The sequence below is a fragment of the Lithobates pipiens genome, unplaced genomic scaffold (genome assembly GCF_037356315.1).
Source record: "Lithobates pipiens isolate NorthernLeopardFrog02 unplaced genomic scaffold, aLitPip1_a1.2 Scaffold_30, whole genome shotgun sequence".
Taxonomy (NCBI): Eukaryota; Metazoa; Chordata; class Amphibia; order Anura; family Ranidae; genus Lithobates; species Lithobates pipiens.
The window spans coordinates 57,109,154-57,127,720 of NW_027507791.1; the positions used below are offsets into that span (position 1 = coordinate 57,109,154).

General features: G+C 46.5%; 1 protein-coding gene across 1 annotated transcript; it reads right to left on the reverse strand.

Annotated features, from left to right (window-relative positions):
- Window positions 1-2,835: 2,835 nt before the first annotated feature.
- LOC143942217 (uncharacterized) lies at window positions 2,836-10,646 on the reverse strand. The gene is made up of 3 exons (XM_077463467.1): window positions 10,506-10,646; window positions 7,376-8,482; window positions 2,836-2,892 (listed from the first exon to the last, which is right to left on the reverse strand). Exons 1-3 carry the CDS (start codon window positions 10,560-10,562, stop codon window positions 2,836-2,838), a joined length of 1,221 nt encoding a protein of 406 aa, XP_077319593.1. The 5' UTR covers window positions 10,563-10,646.
- Between the last annotated feature and the right edge of the window lie 7,921 nt (window positions 10,647-18,567).

Sequence of the window (18,567 nt, forward strand, 5' to 3'; positions counted from 1 at the left end):
ACCTGAAATTATAACATCTGTACCTATTACCAAATTTAAATAAAAATCTCAAAGATTCCCTGATCTCATGACCAATCCCAATGTGTGGGCCTTCCTGTTGAGCACTGTCATTGATATAAAACGTATGACAATTGTCCCTAAACATAATAACTTAACACGTTTACAACTACAAGCTATTTCAAAACTAAAAAAACATCCTGACTTAGAGATCAAAGCGGCTAATAAAGGGGGTAATATTGTCTTGATGACTAAAGCAAATTTACGAAAAGATGTGCTTGGATATACAGTATTGTGTAACACAGACTGTTATTCACTCATTTCTATGTTTTGAACCTCTATGTTCAAGATTGAATATTTGTCAATCATCAATAATACCCATCACAAGGGATTAACTAATCAAGATCTATATAATTACCGTAATGTTCGTACTCCAAGAGAGGCGACATTTTACGCATCTAAAGTTCAGAAGAATTCCTTATCACCCCCTGGTACACCAGTAGTGTCAGGGATTGGCTTGCGGACCAAGAACGTTGGTCATTTGGTCGATTCAATACTCATACCTCATATGCTAAGTTTGCCGTCATACACTAAAGACACACTGGATCTCCTCAAACCGATTGAGGGGTTGGTCATCCCTCCCGATGACCTGCTCGTGACTTTGGATGTAGAGGCTTTGTACTCTAGCATCCCTCACGAGCAGGGCATCGAGATGGTCTGTACCTTCCTCCATGGGCTGGTCCATCATCAGTGGGACTACTGTGAATTTATATTGGTACAAACAAGGCCAAGGATAAATCCAAGGAAAAAAAACAAGGTTAACTTACCACCAGCACGCAGACAACCATATAACCTGTCTAACATTATGCGTTAAAAGCAGGGGTTTAGTTTGTACACATTTGCAAATGCATACGTAAGCCACAGAGCCTCGTCAAGGCACCCTGGTATCTGTGGTACCTAACACTAACTTATAAGTGCCAACACAGTGGAGGCACATGCATTCTGATGGATAGGTGAGAGCAGGTGGACTGAAGGGGAGCCACCCCTTCTTAAAGGTACAGGGGCACACTGAAGAACCAGCATATAGCACAATGGCTGCAAAGGTATCAGTGCGTTGCCTGACCAAAAAGCACAACAGTGATACAAATAAGATGCCACTTGCTCCCATCTATAGCTGGCTATCGCAGTAAGAAGCATTGTAAGGCTAACAACAGGTACAAACAAGGCCGAGGATAAATCCAAGGAAAAAAACAAGCTTAGCTTACCACCAGCCCAGAGACAACCAAATAACCTGTCTAACAGTATGCCTTAACCACTTACAGACCGGACCATTTTGCTGGTCAAAGACCAGACCACTTTTTGCGATTCGGCACTGCGTCGCTTTAACTGACAATTACGCGGTCGTGCGACGTGGTTCCCAAACAAAATTGATGTCCTTTTTTTCCACAAACAGAGCTTTCTTTTGGTGGTATTTGATCAGCCCTGCGGTTTTTATTTTTTGCGCTATAAACAAAAATAGAGCGACAATTTTGAAAAAAACTCATTATTTTTTAATTTTTGTTATAATAAATATCCCCCAAAAATATATAAAAAAACATTTTTTTCCCTCAGTTTAGGCCGATACGTATTCTTCTACATATTTTTGGTAAAAAAAATCGCAATAAGCGATTATTGATTGGTTTGCGCAAAAGTTATTGCGTTTACAAAATAGGGATAGTTTTATAGCATTTGTATTATTAATTTTTTATTATTTTTTTTTTACTAGTAATGGCGGCAATCAGCGATTTTTATTGTGGCTGTGACATTGTGGGGGACCCATCGGACATTTTTTACACATTTTTGGGACCATTGTCATTTATACAGTAATTACTGCTATATAAATGCAGTGATTCCTGTGTAAATGACACTGGCAGTGAAGGGGTTAACCAGTGGGTGGCAGTGTAGGGGTTAAGTGTTCCTAGGGGTGTGTTACTAACTGTGGGGGGGTTGGTCTTTCATTTAGTGAACACTGATCTCTGCTCCAATCACATGGAGCAGAGATCAGCGTCACTAATTGCTAGGCAGAATGGAGAAATGCTGTTTACACGGCACTTCCTCCATTCAGCCGTCCCGTGAGACGATCGCGGGGATGCCCGTGGCGATCGAGTCCGCGGGTCCCGCGACCGGACTCACGGGGGTCCCGACCAGCGCAGGAGCCGATGGCAGGGCGGCATTGAAGATTGGACGTACATGTACGCCAATATGCCTGCCCGTGCCATTCTGTCGACGTACATCGTCGTGCGCTGGTCGGGAACCGGTTAAAAGCAGGGGTTTAGTCTGCACACATTTGCAAATGCTTGCATAAGCCACAGAGCCTCGTCAAGGCACCCTGGTATCTGTGGTACCTAACACTAACTAACTATATTCTTTGTTTCAATTTGACCTACAACTGGTTTGGGTTCAAAGAGTCCCACTACCTCCAGGTACAGGGGGGGTGGCCATGGGCCCTTGTTGAGCACTGGCCTATGCCAACCTGTACCTGGGGGGGTGGGAACGTGATTTTTTTTCTCTGATTAACTATTACTGTCTTTTACTAATCATGAACTGTGCTAGATGCGCTATATAAATTACATCTTTATTATTTGGACAGGTACTCAGGACTTATTATCTACCTTTGTTGGCATTTTGAATCAAAATCAGTTCAACCTTAGATTCACAGTTGACAGCGATTGTCATCAGATCACCTTTCTGGAATTTACGATCTATAAAGACCAAGACGATCGCCTAGCCTTGACGCTGTTTCACAAGCAGACAGCTGGGAATACATTGTTACAGCTGCTAGTGCCCATCCTTCGACACTTATTCGCAGTATTCCATATGATCAGCATTTAAGGTTACATCGTAACTGTACACATCCTGAGGATTTCAAGATACAGGCCCAGATACAGGCCAAGATACAGGCCAACCTCCTTCAAACTTGCTTTTTAATTATTACCCAAAGCCGCGCTTAGGTCAGCAATCTCGGTTGCAGCCTCCCCTAAAATAAAGCTCCCCTACCAGAGCCTTAAATAAAAGGATTATACTACAAATGGGGTCAGTGGCGCTACCTTTAATATGGGCATATATATTACTTTGTACCCTGAGTGTTTCCACTAGAGCTACATTGAACTAGTGTAGCCTATTGCGGAGTAATTTGGAGGGTATCAGAGGTCCAGTGATATAAAGAAAAACACTGTATGCAAGAATGCATGTGCTGTGCGGAGAATTGACGGGGTGGAGAATTGGAGATATCTGGCATTATAAATAAAAAGAGGGGCATACCCTGATCCCTGGAGTTACGCAAAGTGGAGCCTGAAGCCGAGTGAGCTGGGCCGGTACAGCCTTAAGGGAGCGGAACTATACGCACATTACCCCTGTAGGGGTGTGAGGGTCCGATGAGTAGGGACCCTTGAGGGGGAGCACGCAAGTCACTTGGAGATACTACGAGCACGAAAGTCACCTTTATAATCTCTTTTGGATTTTTGCACATTTTATTTATGAATAATGGACAATTTTTTATGTATATAGACTTTTCACAATTTTTGTTTTTTTGAGCACTATTCAGGTATGGACAATATTATTATTATTTTTTATTATTTTTATTATTATTTTTTATTTTTTACGTGTGTTTGCACGCTAGTCACTGCACAGTTTGGTTATATTGTATTGTATATCATTTACATGTTATGTATAGTATGTTCCGATTAGGGATTTGAGTCTCTTTTCATTTGATGACTGACTGACCCCATGATTATTTGATCATCTTATATTGGAATTTATTATTACATAGTATTGGGGACATTTGGTCATCATATGCACTAACATATAGTACAGCACACGCATTTTTGCATACACTGTGTTTTTCTTTATATTACTGCACGTCTGATACCCTCCAAATATCTCCACAATAGGCTACACTAGCTTAACGTAGCTCTAGTGGAAACACAGGGTTCAAAGTAATATATATGCCCATATTAAGGGTAGCGCCACTGACCCCATTTGTAGTATAATACTCCTTCAAACTCGACTTCTTTCGAGGGGATAAACTAGGACAGTTAGATCTAACCCCACAGTAAAATAGTTTACAAGATATTCTGACCAACATCTTGATTTAAGTAATATACTTACCAATCATTGGCCTTTGCTACAGGAGGATCCTATCCTCAGAAAATATATTGGCCAACGCCCAGAAATTATATTTAAATGGACAAGATAACTGTATGATAAATTTGTCTAGCCGTTACTCTCCCAAGTCTACAATCTCGATGAGGTATTTACAAATGTGGTAGATGTTGCTTTTGTCCATGGACCAATGTGGGCACTAGGTTTACACTTCCCAATGGAGAAGTCTTCATACCTACCCTTGTTGCAGATTAAGAGACATAGAAGGTAATTTACCTTCTGCTCTGGAAATGTGGGGCCTTCTATGTGGGGAAAACAGCCAGACAATTCCTTTATCCACTTCAGCCTTGGAAGATTAGGCTGCTCAATGACCAGAGCACATTTTACAATGCGCTGCTATACCTGGTAATTGCGTGGTCATGCAATGTTGTACCCAAACGAAATGTGTGTTCTTTTTTTTCCCCACATATAGAGCTTTCTTTTGATGGTATTTGATTGCTTCTAATATTTCTATTATTTGCGATATAAACGCAAAAATGTGAAAAAAAATGATAATGTTCTACTTTTTGTTATAAGAAAAATCCAATAAACTCAATTTTAGTCATACATTTAGGCCAAAATGTATTCAGCCACATGTCTTTGGTAAAAAAAAATGGCAATAATCATATATTATTGGTTTATTGGTTTGCGCAAAAGTTATAACGCCTACAAAGTATGGTCATTTTCTGGAATTTACGCAGCTTTTAGTTTATGACTGCCTATCCCATTTTTAGAGGTGCTTAAACTGCAGGACAGTACAACCCCCACCCCCCAAATGACCCCATTTTGTAAAGTAGACAACCCAAGGAAATTGCTGAGAGGCTTGTTGAGCTCATTGAATATTTTATTTTTTGTCACAAGTGATTGAAAAATAAAAAATAAAAGTTACACAAAGTTGTCAATAAATGATATATTGCTCACACAGGGCATGGTTATATGTGGAATTGCACCCCGCAATATATTCTGCTGCTTCTCCTGAGTACGGGGATACAGGACGCCAAAATCCAATCACCGCCTTCAGGCTTTCTAAAGGTGTAAAATTGTGATTTTACTCCTCACTACCTATCACAGTTTCAGAGGCCCTAAAATGTCCAGATAGCACAACCCCCCCCCCCCCAAATTACCCCATTTCTGTCAAGATAAGTAAATCAGTGCTGCAGCTGAATGGCCTAAAAAATATATGCCGAAGCATGGGGGCATCCGCCCCAAAAATTAGGAGCAAATCGCTCCTCCACCCCTGCTGCCCCCATGCTTCGGCATATATGCTCTTTTTTTTAACTGTGGTGGTGAAATCACATCCGACAGCGCTGGAGACGCCGATTTACGTTTCGTGGGAGCAAACGCTGTTGCTGTCAAGATGAATAAATCAGTGCTGCAGCTGATTGGCCTAAAAAATATATGAGGAAGCATGGGGGCATCCGCCCCAAAAATTAGGAGCAAATCGCTCCTCCACCCCTGCTGCCCCCATGCTTCGGCATATATGCTCTTTTTTTTAACTGTGGTGGTGAAGTCACCTCCGACAGCGCTGGAGTCGCCGATTTAGGTTTCGTGGGAGCAAACGCTGTTGCTGTCAAGATGAATAAATCAGTACTGCAGCTGATTGGCCTAAAAAATATATGAGGAAGTATGGGGGCATCCGCCCCAAAAATTAAGAGCAAATCGCTCCTCCACCCCTGCTGCCCCCATGCTTCGGCATATATGCTCTTTTTTCCGCTGCATTCCTCTGCCTGTCTGCTTTCACCACTTGTAGTATGTGACAGTTCTTCGGAACTCCACCGCTAGCATCTCTCTGTCTTTGCCCCCCCCTTCCCCCACCTTTTCCTGGCCAGCAGCCATGACATTACCTCCCTTACTATGTCATCTCTCTTATCCTGGCCTTCTCCATTTCCCTGGCCAGCTCCCTTGACCTTGTCTCCCTCACTATGGCCTCTTCTTTTATCCTGGCCTCCTCTTTTTTTCTGTTCTTTCCCTTTATCCTGGCCTCCTCCCTCATTCTAATCTCTTTTCTCTCCTCCTCTCTTATCCAGGCCTCCTCCCTCATTCTGTTCTCCTCTCTTATCCTCTCCTCCTCCTTTATCCTGGCCTCCACAAATGGCAGTGATCATGGTGCTGGTATGGTGTATGCCATGATCGGGCCTCGGGTATAGGGTATGGTGGTGATCATGATGCTGGTATGGTGGTGATCAGGACGTTGGTATGGTGTATGGCGTGAGCACAGGTGACACTGGGACAGGTGACATGGGTTGGCTGCACACTTTATTGTTGTTACATTGGGGCGGTGATCAGTGACACTGGGGCAGGCTGGCACTGTGATGTACATGCATCTCACCCTCCTCACCACCTATCAGACATGGCTAAACTGCCCCCCGGAAGCAGCTGTGTCTGATGAAAGGGTGTAGCCCCCTGGTCCCCATCCCCCTATTTCTTGCCTTCCCATAAGACACTGCCGCCCCCCCCTGCTCCTCACTGCCCTCAGATGCCACAGCCCCCGATGGTTCCGTAGTGTCTGACTGGGAATGAGAAGTGAGAGTGCAGCTGCTGCCCCCCACTCCTCACCCCCCCCCCACCCACCACCCCCCATCAGACACCACTGTTCCTCCCAATCCTCACCCCCCCACCCACCACCCCCCATCAGACACCACTGTTCCTCCCACTCCTCACCCCCCATCAGACACCACTGTTCCTCCCAATCCTCACCCCACCACCCCCCATCAGACACCACTGTTCCTCCCAATCCTCACCCCCCCCCCCCCCCCCCACCCACCACCCCCCATCACACACCACTGTTCCTCCCACTCCACACCCCATATCAGACATTGCTGTTTTCCCAGTTTCCTCTCCTCTGCTTTCTTCATTATTTCCCTCAGTTCTGCTGCATTCCTCTCCCTGTCTGCTTTCAAAACTTGTAGTGTGTGACACTTTTTATGAACTCCACCACTAGCATCTCTCTATCTTTGTGCATCACTGCTCTCAACCTTTGTTCCGCTGTCCTAACCTGCGGCATTCTACTGTCGTCTTGTCTCTCCTCCCTCCTCCTGGCCTCTTCCCTCCTCCTGGCCTCTGCCCTCCTCCTGGCCTCTTCCCTCCTCCTGGCCTCTGCCCTCCTCCTGGCCTCTTCCCTCCTCCTGGCCTCTTCCCTCATCCTGGCCTCTTCCCTCATCCTGGCCTCTTCTCTCCTCCTGGCCTCTTCTCTCCTAGCCTTCTCCTCCTTCATCCTGGCCTCTTCCCTCATCCTATCCTCTTCCCACATCCTGGCCTCTTCCTTTATCCTGGCCTTCAGTCTAATCCAGCTCTCCTCCCTCTTCCTGGCCTCCTGCATTATATTTGCATACTCTTCTTGTGTCCAAGGTACCCCCCTTTTCTTGTTCTCCTCTCTTATCCTGGCCTCCTCTCTTATCCTGGCCTTCTCACTTCTCCAGGCCTCTTCCCTCATCCTGGCCTCTTCCTTCATCCTGGCCTCTTCCTTCATCCTGGCCTCTTCCTTCAGCCTGGCCTCTTCCTTCAGCCTGGCCTTCAGTCTAATCCAGCTCTCCTCCCTTATCCTGGCCCGCTCTATTATCTTTGTGTACTCCTTTCTCCTGGTCTCCTCCCTTTTTCTTATCTCCTCACTTACTCTGGCTTGTTCTTGTGTCCAAGCTTCCTCCCTTTTCTTGTTCTCCTCTCTTATCCTGGCCTCCTCTCTTATCCTGGCCTTCTCCCTTGACCTTGCCTTCCGCACCATGTCCTCTGGGTTTATGCTGGCCTCCTCCCTCATTCTGTCCTCCTCTTTTATCCTGGCCTCCTCCTTTTCCCTGGCCTGCAGCCATGACATGACCTCATTGACTATGTCATCCTCTCTTCTCCTGGGCTCCTCTCTTCTGGCCTCCTCTCTTCTCCTGGCCTCCTCTCTTCTGGCCTCCTCTCTTATCCTGGCCTCCTCTCTTATCCTGGCCTCCTCTCTTATCTTGGCCTCCTCTCTTATCCTGGCCTCCTCCTTTTCCTTGGCCAGCTCCTTTGACCTTGCCTCCCTCACTATGGCCTCTTCCTTTATCCTGGCCTCCTCTTTTTTTCTGTTCTCCTCATTTATCCTGGCCTCCTCCCTCATTCTGATCTCCTCTTTTCTCTCCTCCTCTCTTATCCTCTCCTCCTCTCTTTTCCAGGCCTCCTCCCTCATTCTCTCCTCCTCTCTTATCCTCTCCTCCTCTCTTATCCTCTCCTCCTCCCTTATCCTTACAACTTCACTCATCCTGTCCTCCTCTCGCCTTTCCTCTTCCCCCCTATGTTCCACTAATTTTTCCCTTTCATCCTCAGAACCAAATTTGCGCCTCTATAAAGAAAAAAAAAGAAGGTAAGTTGACGTACAGATATTAAAGTGAAACTCCACCCATTTATTTTTTGGATAGAGTGAGAAAAGAGTTCAATCTTTTCCAAAAAATCTTTTTGATATTTTAATGTCTTCTCACTTCCCGTCATCTTAGGAAGAGAGGAAGTGAGCGGAGGGCTTCCCAATAGGTATTCATTAAACATTTACTCCCCCCCAATATAAAAAACGGATCTATTTACATATCTTTAGATAAACTCCTAAAACCACAAATCACAAATCATCTCCCATCAGGGCTCTGCCAGTATCTGCTGTACTGTATGTAAAACCCTCTTCTGGGTTATTATCTCTATCTGTGTCTCCATATGGGAGATTTGCCCTCACTTCCTGCCCCGGTGACACAACACAAAGTAAGGCTGTCTCACCAACAGGGAAAACTAGCACAGCCTTATCATAGAGTCCAGGGGCAAAGGCTTTACTACAATCCTAAAGCTGGCCTTATACCTGTAGAATTTTGTTCGAATTATAATCGCTTTCCGAATGGTTGCTAAATTTTAATGCGCACTACCAGACATATGGAAATTAACCACTTCAACTTTTATAGGTTATAGGTTTATAGGTTACCACTTTAGATTTACAGAGGAGGTCTGGTGCTAGAATTACTGCCCGTGATCCGACGTTCGCGGTGATACCTCAAGTATGGGGCGTTCGCTGTTTTAAATATTTATTTTTATACTGTTGCTTCAAAAATGTTTTGATCACTTTTATTGCTGTCACAAGGAATGTAAACATCCTTTGTGACACCTATTGTCACGTGACAGGTACTCTATATGGAGAGATCTGGGGTCTATAGGATCCCAGATCCCTCCTCTGCCATTAAAAGCATTCGATCACAACAAGATCGGTGTTATCAGATGCTTTCCCATTTTAAAAATGGCGCTGTTTACATCCGGGTAACCAGGAAGCGGCGAACATCGCCTCCCACTACTTGTAAAAGCAATCCAGAGGCTCGTTGGCTGCTTGGATCACTTTTACAATAGAGCCGACTGTTGGCTCTAAAAAACAATACCAGGATGCCTGAAGCCGCAGGCACCATCCCGGTATAACCACTTGAAATTTTCTGATCTACCGGTACATCGCCGGTCAGCAAGTGGTTAAAATTCAACACATTGACATGGAAATCACACGAAATGTCATAGAAAATTAGTCATAAAAGTTCCATTAAATGCTCTGCTGAATGGGTTTGCTACTTCTCCAAAGGTAATTCTACAGATATAAGGCCACCTTTAGAGCTCGTTTACACTTGCAGTCGGGGGGTGGGAAAAATAGACGACTTAGTTGCAGTTTTACCGCCCCCCTTACACCGCAAAGGTGGTCAAGGTTGCAGAAATGATACTCCCCATCACATTTGGTGAATGAGGTCTCAATAAAATCGCCACATGTGACTGCAGAGCAGTGGTGCGGGATTTTAAATGTTAAAGCAGGCACTGAGGAGGTGGGGTAACACCTTCTGGTTGCATGTCAGCCACCCTCTGAAAAGCAACCCTCTATAGATCGCTTTTTAGAAGGACGGCAAGGGTTGGTGCATGCACATGTCAACCACCCTCTGAAAAGCAACCCTCTATAGATCGGTTTTTAGAGGGATGGCAAGGGTTGGTGCATGCGCATGTCAACCACCCTCTGAAAAGCTACCCTCTATAGATCGCTTTTTAGAGGGACGGCAAGGGTTGGTGCATGCACATGTCAACCACCCTCTGAAAAGCAACCCTCTATAGATCGCTTTTTAGAGGGACGGCAAGGGTTGGTGCATGCACATGTCAATCACCCTCTGAAAAGCAACCCTCTATAGATCGCTTTTTAGATGGACGGCAAGGGTTGGTGCATGCACATGTCAATCACCCTCTGAAAAGCAACCCTCTATAGATCGCTTCTCAGAGGGATGGCGGGGGTTACTGCATGTGTAAAGGAGCCATAATACAATTTTATACATCACTAGTTACATATGAAAAGAGTGGAAAAAAATACTTACTGCAAGTCTCAGAGCGCCCTGAAGCAGCTCATTGATGGCGTAGGGGATGAGCAGCATCTTGTCAATCTGTATCTGAAAACTTTATGAAATTTATGAAAGTAATCCGCACCTATAAAGAGAAAAAACAAATGAATATCGCACAAAATGCACTACAACTAATGTCATTGTCATCGGACAGTAAGGGGTCTATTTATAAGACATTTGTTGGATGAATGTCACATTGCTGCAGGCTGGAGGAATTTCCCCTGTATTTTCTGTAATGAGTGTCAGCGCCATCTAGTGGCTAAAATGCAGTATATATTTTTTCTGAAATACATCAATATTAAAATATACTGTATACTAGATGGCATCATAGCAATTAATCTAATAATATGGGGAAATGTGTCCAGCTTCCACCAATGTGTGGCATTTCTCCAACCAATGTTCTATAAATAGATCCCTCCCTAACAACTGATCTCAGCCTCTGAGGCTGAAATAACTGTCATTTTGTTTGAAAAAAAAAGTGTTTGTTATCCCATGGGTTAGCTGTGTATGGAGAATATTAAGCTGATCACATCCGTTACAATCTATAAAATCTCCTTTATATAAACTAACAGCTATGTAGTGCCAGGGTCTGCCTGATTTAAAAAAAAAAAATAATAATTATATATATATATATATATATATATATATATATTTTTTTTATAAATAAATATAAATATATATAACAAGACCTACCTAACGTACAGCTTCTACCAGAATCTGAATAAGAATAATATCTCGGGTTAGTATGTCACAGTCCTGATTACACTCCCTGCAGGAGAAATCTCTCTGTGTGTGTTCACCAAAGCTAAGCCAAAGACTGACTGGCTCTCTGCTGTCAACTGTATTTATAGGTACTGGCTCCGCCCACTCTATGACATCATAGAGCTAACTGCCAAAGCAGCCTCCACTGACCGTTTTTTTTTTTTTATAAGTGAAAACTTTATTGACAAAGTAACAAGTTAACAATATATTGATAGATTGTTTATAAGATGGACTGTGGCAGTGATCAGATCTATTAGCATTTGATAATCAGTAAACATTGATCTGGACCCACCTTAATAAATATAAATATAAATATATATATATATATATATATATATATATATATATAAATTCATTTCTAACATGGGAAATGTGGGAGTAAGCGGATGATGGCCAATGTGTGACCCACTACAATATTAATGTCATTAGATGATAAGGGGTCTATTTATAAGACATTTTATAGTGATAACTGCCAGAGCATCCTCCACTGACTTTTTTTTATTGAAAACTTTATGGACAAAATAACAAGGTAACAATATATTGATAGATTGTTTATAAGATGGACTGCAGTGATCAGATCTATTAGCCTGTAATAATCAGTAAACATTCATCAGTAAAAATGAAAATATTAGAGTTTATTTTACCAATTAACTGTTATAATACAAAATGACATCTATGATGTCTGTCTGTCAATAACATTCACAAAGCAGTGTTGGTTTTTCTGAGTCTGCCCGGTAACAGTTGTATGATTGGTTGATTCTGCCAGGAGATCTGTTATTTTTTCTCTCCTTGTAACTGTCCAAGCTGTCCAGCAGAAATGGCAGTTACATTTTTAAAGGCGCCCCACCACCACCTGCTACAAGGTCAGAAACGCTGTTTATCAACCAGCAGGGGGCACTGACTGCAGTAAATTGGAAAAGCAGCGCTGTCTGGAGGGTGACAACCATGCTGTATATTGGGTGCTGGGGCCACACTGTTAAAGATGGCCTCTGGGAAATCAGAAACTGGCAGGATCAACAGGAGTTTATTAATTTGAATCCCTTCAGTATATGGAAACCTTACGCAATGACATTTACAAGGAAAAAAAGGGAACTATTTACTAACAATAAATAGAATTACAGAGATGTCATTGCTGGAGTATTAAAGGCATGACTCACACAGCTCCACCTTTACCTTAAATATTACTTAGAAGTTTTTTTGAGGGGGTAATATTTTGCCCATGCTGTGTCCCGCCCAGGGCACAAGTGCACCATTCAGCTCAGCTACCAGCAGAATGTCCAACTCTATGAGAGGCTGATGGCGGCTGGACGGTGCCCCTAGTGGTATGAATATTAGGGCAGTATGTGCTCAGGGACAAGTGCTTAGAACACAAGCAGTGTGAATTTTGGGATTTTGTCCCTGGGCACATACTGCACTAAATGAAAGTTCTGCTCTGTGCACCGTCCACCCCAGTGTGTATGGGGCCTGTACATGGCACTGAAAGTATGGTGCTGACATAGCAATTCTACTAACATGTGTAGATTATATATGTGCATATATATATATATATATATATATATATATATATATATATATACAGTATATTACCAAAAGTATTGGGACACCTGCCTTTAAACGCACATGAATTTTAATGGCATCCCAGTCTTAGTCCATAGGGTTCAATACTGGCCCACCCTTTGCAGCTATAACAGCTTCAACTCTTCTGGGAAGGCTGTCCACAAGGTTTAGGAGTGTGTCTATGGGAATGTTTGACCATTCTTCCAGAAGTGCATTGGTGAGGTCAGGCACTGCTGTTGGACGAGAAGGTCTGGCAAGCAATCTCCGGTATAATTCATTGGGGTTTAGACCAGTTAAGTTCCTTCATTGCCAAAACTCGCTCATCCATGTTTTTATGGACCTTGCTTTGTGCATTGGTCCAGATCATGGATTATGGTGGATTATGGTGCGGGGTTGTTTTTCAGGGGTTGGGCTTGTCCCCTTACTTCCAGTGAAGGGAACACTTAAAGCGAGAGTCCGCCGGGAGTTCCGCCGTTTTTTTTTTTTTAAAAGCCAGCAGCTACAAATACTGCCGATGCTGACTTTTAAAATAGTGACACTTACCCGCCCAGCGCGCCCGCGATGTCGGCACCCGAAGCCGATCTCTCGATCGTCTCTCGGGTGCTGCCGCCGCCATCTTGGGTATGGGAATCAGGAAGTGGAGCCTTTCGGCTTCATTTCCCAGTTCCCTACTGCGCATGCGCGAGTCGCGCTGCGCAATAAGGATGGTCCCCGCTGTCTCTGGGATCCGTGTGTTTCCCAGCAGGCAGCGGGGGACTTTCGGAAAGGGGCGTCGATTCTGCAGAAAGGGGCGTACCTTCTGCAGAATCTACGCCGGAAGTGGGTGCAGATACCTGTACTGTACAGGTACCTGAACCCCCCTCCCCCCTGAAAGGTGCCAATTGTGGCGCCGGAGGGGGGGAGGATTCCAATGAGCGGAAGCTCCACTTTAGGGTGGAGCTTCGCTTTAAGGCGTCAGCATACCAAGACATTTTGGACAATTTCTTGTCTTGTAGGAAAATCTGTTTGGGGGTGACTCCTTCCTGTACCAACATGACTGAGCACCAGTGTAATGTCTCCAGTCCTAAACCACACCTGTAGCATGTCCACAGATTCTGACCATCTCCTGTGATATTTCCACAGTAACCCTTTGGTGATGTCAGGGCCACAGTTGAGGCCCCCTATAACTCATAAGTTGACCACCACTGTTCTAGTGGATTCCTTAGAGGTATATGGCCAACACAAGGCAGTGCCAATAGTAGCTTGGCTGAAGAATCTGAACATAGCACTGGGAAAAATGGCCCATCAGGGTCCTTGTTGGCAGGACCAAGCTCTGATTTAGACAGAATTGTATTTTAACATGATATATAGACAGTTTTCTCATAGAGAAAGGGGGTGATTGTTCTGCCATTATCAAAGCACATAAAATCTGGAAGGTAGAGAAAGACAGATTTGTAAAGTGTAAAGCCTATGTCATAGTGGAGATTCTGTTTCTGGCAACAAAATAAAAAACGCCATAACCTCGGGGACTCATTTTCACCTTCATCTATGGCATTGCTGCCTCCCTATCAGAGCCAGTGAAGTGTCTCCCTCGCTGACATGAAATTCTGCATTTAGCCAGTTATAGTGTGACTTTTATAAGGGAAAGCAGTAGCTACATTTTGGTTATGCTGATGCCAGCTCTGGCATAATCACCAGTGTTGGCATGGCTCTAAATCTGCCATAAATGGATCTTCACTTTGGCTTGAGTCACCTGCCATCCTTTAGATCCTGAAAGGAAGATCCTCCACCTTTACTACCATAGGGCCCAGATCCACTAATCAGGAACTAATTGCTTTCTAAGAACTTTGTAAGAATTCCATGACCTATGCATCTAGTAATACACCCCTTCACATAAACCATCCATTTTTTTACCCATTCCCTTTTACCTTTCCCTTTTCCCTTACCCCCCAATAAATAGACCACACTAGAGTTTGGAGTATAAAATGGCCACAGCAGCCTTTATTTTACCCAATCTTCAACCAAAATAAAATAAATAGAATAAATAACTTTATTACTCTAATAGAACAATACTATATTGCAATAGCAATTACTCCCAGCCATTTGGTCTTTGACGGTACCTCAGTTCTCCTTTTAACTTTTTCGTTTTACCAATACACTGCGGGGCCAAATTTTTACCATACCAGGCCTCCGGCCGTTTATCAGCCCGGAGACAACCCCCTTTCCCGCAGTGCCACCAAAAGTGGGAGGCAAACTACGACTCATCAAACCCCCCGGCCCGGAGACATTTTCGGAGCACGGCCACAAACTGAAATCTAGATAAAAAGGTCCCGTCCCCGTGCATCAACAAAGGACCCTCCCCCTGAGGCCTACATCCCATAAATTCCGAAACCGCTCGCACCGGGCACAACCCCGAACCCGGCAGCGTGAATAGCCAGATATCCACCCCTCTGCCCCTTTGATCTGTTTTCGATCTATGTAGGGTCAAACGCACCCTATCCGCCCGCAGCGCCACATCCTGCCCCAGCAAACTGCCCCCAACCGTCCTCGCCGGACTCACCAGTTCCCCCACCCGAAAGGCCCCAAAAAACGCCAACGAAAATGCAGCGCGGAACAACAGGGCCTCATAACGCGAAGCACATTGTTCCCCCAATCGCTCACAAATGACCTGTAAAACATAGAATGTCACCGGTCTTCTCATATCGTTGTAAGGATTGCCCTTGCGATACCCCTTGCGAGCCTGCTTCACCCAAAAACCTTTTGTGAAATCCTCCTCCCCGCGCAATTTAAACCAAAAAGCCAACGCCGCTAACTTCCGCTCAATAGAAGCCACCGACCCCAAGCGCTCCATCACCCTGGAAAGGAAATACACCACCAACAGGCCCCGTTCCCCACCCTTTCCCAGCTCGGCGTCCGCCAGCAGTGTAAAGTCCAACCATTCCTTCCACACCTTACTGTATGCCGCCCATGTTGCACCGCTCACCGACCTCCGGATCCATCCCGCGGCGACTCCAACGCAACCTCCCAGAGCCACCTCGGGCAGGCCCGAAACCTCGGCCACTGAAATCGAGACAATGCATCGGCCACATTATTGTCCACCCCCGGAATATGGACGGCACACAAGAAAATGTTCATCTGTAAGCATCGTAGCACAAGATGGCGCAACAGCCTGATCACCGGCTGCGAGGATGCCGAATTCCGATTAATCACCTGCACCACGCCCATGTTGTCACAGTGCAACCTGACCTTCAGATCCCGGAATGCCTCACCCCAGATCTCCATCGCAAACACCACTGGAAACAATTCCAGCAGCACCAGGTTTCTTGTGTACCCCGCCTCAACCCACGTCCGGGGCCAAGCTTCCGCACTCCACTGGCCCTGAAAGAAGGCCCCATATCCAGTGGACCCCGCCGCGTCTGTCAGCAATTCCAGGTCGAAGATACTCACCGGCCCTTTCATCCAAACTGACCGTCCGTTGAATCCCTCCAAAAACGTCTGCCAAATCCGTACGTCCGCCCTATGCTCCCCATTCAACCGAATGAAATGGGTCGGAACCTGAGTCCCTGCCGTAGCCGCCGACAGCCGCCGGCAAAAAACCCTGCCCATCAGTATGATTCGGCAAGCAAAATTCAACTTACCCAATACCGACTGCAGCTTCCGCAGCTGCACTTTCCGCAGGCCCACCAACTCCCTCAACTCCCTTTTAAGCCCCTCCACCTTGTCCACAGGCAGCCGACATTCCATCTTGTCGGCATCTATCTCAATGCCCAAGAAACACATAACCGTAGCAGGCCCCTCCGTCTTGTCAGCCGCCAATGGCACCCTGAATTGCTCCGCAATGTGCTGCAACGTGGCCAACAGGATCGCACACACATTGGAAGAAGGGGGCCCAACCACGAGGAAATCGTCTAGGTAATGAATCACGGACGCCCATCCCGACACGTCCCGCACCACCCATTCCAGAAATGAGCTAAAAAGCTCAAACAAAGCACAGGACACGGAACAGCCCATAGGCAACCACCGGTCCACGTAAAACTGGTCCTGCCAGCAACACCCCAACAGCCGGAAGCTCTCCGGGTGCACCGGCAACAGCCGAAACGCTGCCTCGATGTCAGACTTAGCCATAAGGGCCCCCTTCCCGTACCGCCGAACCCAACCCACCGCGGCGTCAAACGATGTGTACGACACCGTGCAGGCTTCGGGATCAATAGCATCGTTCACCGAACCCCCTTTCGGAAAGGAAAGGTGATGAATAAGCCGGAATTTGTTGGGTTCCTTCTTAGGCACCACACCCAACGGAGACACCACCAAATCCGGCAACGGTTGTTCCGCAAAGGGGCCACACATCCTCCCCAACGCCACCTCCTTCGCCAATTTTTCGGTAACCACCCAGGGATTCCTCAAGGCCAACCGCAAGTTCCTCACCATCGGCGGAACCACCTCCAAAGAACACGGAATCCGGAAACCCACTGGAAACCCCTCCCCCAACACCCGCGCGGCCCCCCTGTCCGGATACCTATTTAGGAAAGGCCGCATCTTTTCCACTCTCACCGGGGTTGTCCCTCTTGGACCCAGGCTCGCTGGCACCCTTGCCCTTCTTAAAACAACGGGAGAGCGAGTGACCACCCCCACACCCGGAACACTCGTGTCGAAAACGACAGGACCCTCCGAACTTGCAGGACCCCTCATTAAACTGCCAGCACACCCCTGATTTCTTTCCATCCGGAAGTCCAGAGGTGGAAGTTCCCCCGGCCCCCCCATGAAAAAACTGTTGAGGAGCCCTCGCCGACGACATCAAGCGCATCCAGAGGCTGATATCCTTGTGGTCCCACCGAATATCCGGACGCACGGCCCTCCTCTGCCTAAACTGCTCGTCATAACGCAGCCAAGCTGTACCCCCATACACCCGATGCGCCTCCCCAATAGCATCCATATAACAAAACAGAGCCGAGCAGTGCTCCGGCGCTGTCTCCCCAATCACGCTCGCCAATATGGCGAACGCTTGCAGCCAATTAGAAAAAGTCCTAGATATTAGACGATACCTCCTCTTCTCCACATCATCCTTCTTAGAACTATCCGGTTTGACCCGATCCAAATTACATTTTTCCAGGGGCAGCAGCGAAAATATCTCCACATACTCACCCTTCTTGATCTTGTCCCTCACATCTTGCTTGAGATGCGCCCCCAAGGGACCCTCGTAACAAACATACACCTCGCACCTAGCAGCGTCCGCCAAACGCACCACGTCCTCCCGCGCTGTGGCCTCCTTCGACGACTTGTCTTCCCCCGAGGTCGGTCCAGCCACCGGCGCTCCCGCCCCAAGCCCAGAACTTACCTCCACCACTGCCGGCACCCTGCGCCTGCAACCCTGCACTCACCTGCATCGGGCCCAGCCCCAAGCCAGCATCTGCCCCCGTAAGCGCCCCCACCTCACGGGACACCCCCCCTTGTGGGGAACCCAACCCCGCCCTCGTCCCCAGGTCCCCAACCCGGGGCGCGATCTGCGGGGGCCCCCCTGCAGCACCAGCAGCGAAGCGCTGGATCAAATCCTTCAAAACCCCCAGCAACGCTTGTAACGACTCCTGGGTCTCGCAGGAGGCGGGTAGCACACCCGCCCCCTGCGGCCCCACGGAACCCCCAACCCCCCCCCCCTCCAGGCCAGCCCCCAAAGCCCCCTGGAAAACAGTAGAAGACAATGGCAAACTCTTACCTGGCTGCCTGGGTCTGCTCCCTTCAGCCG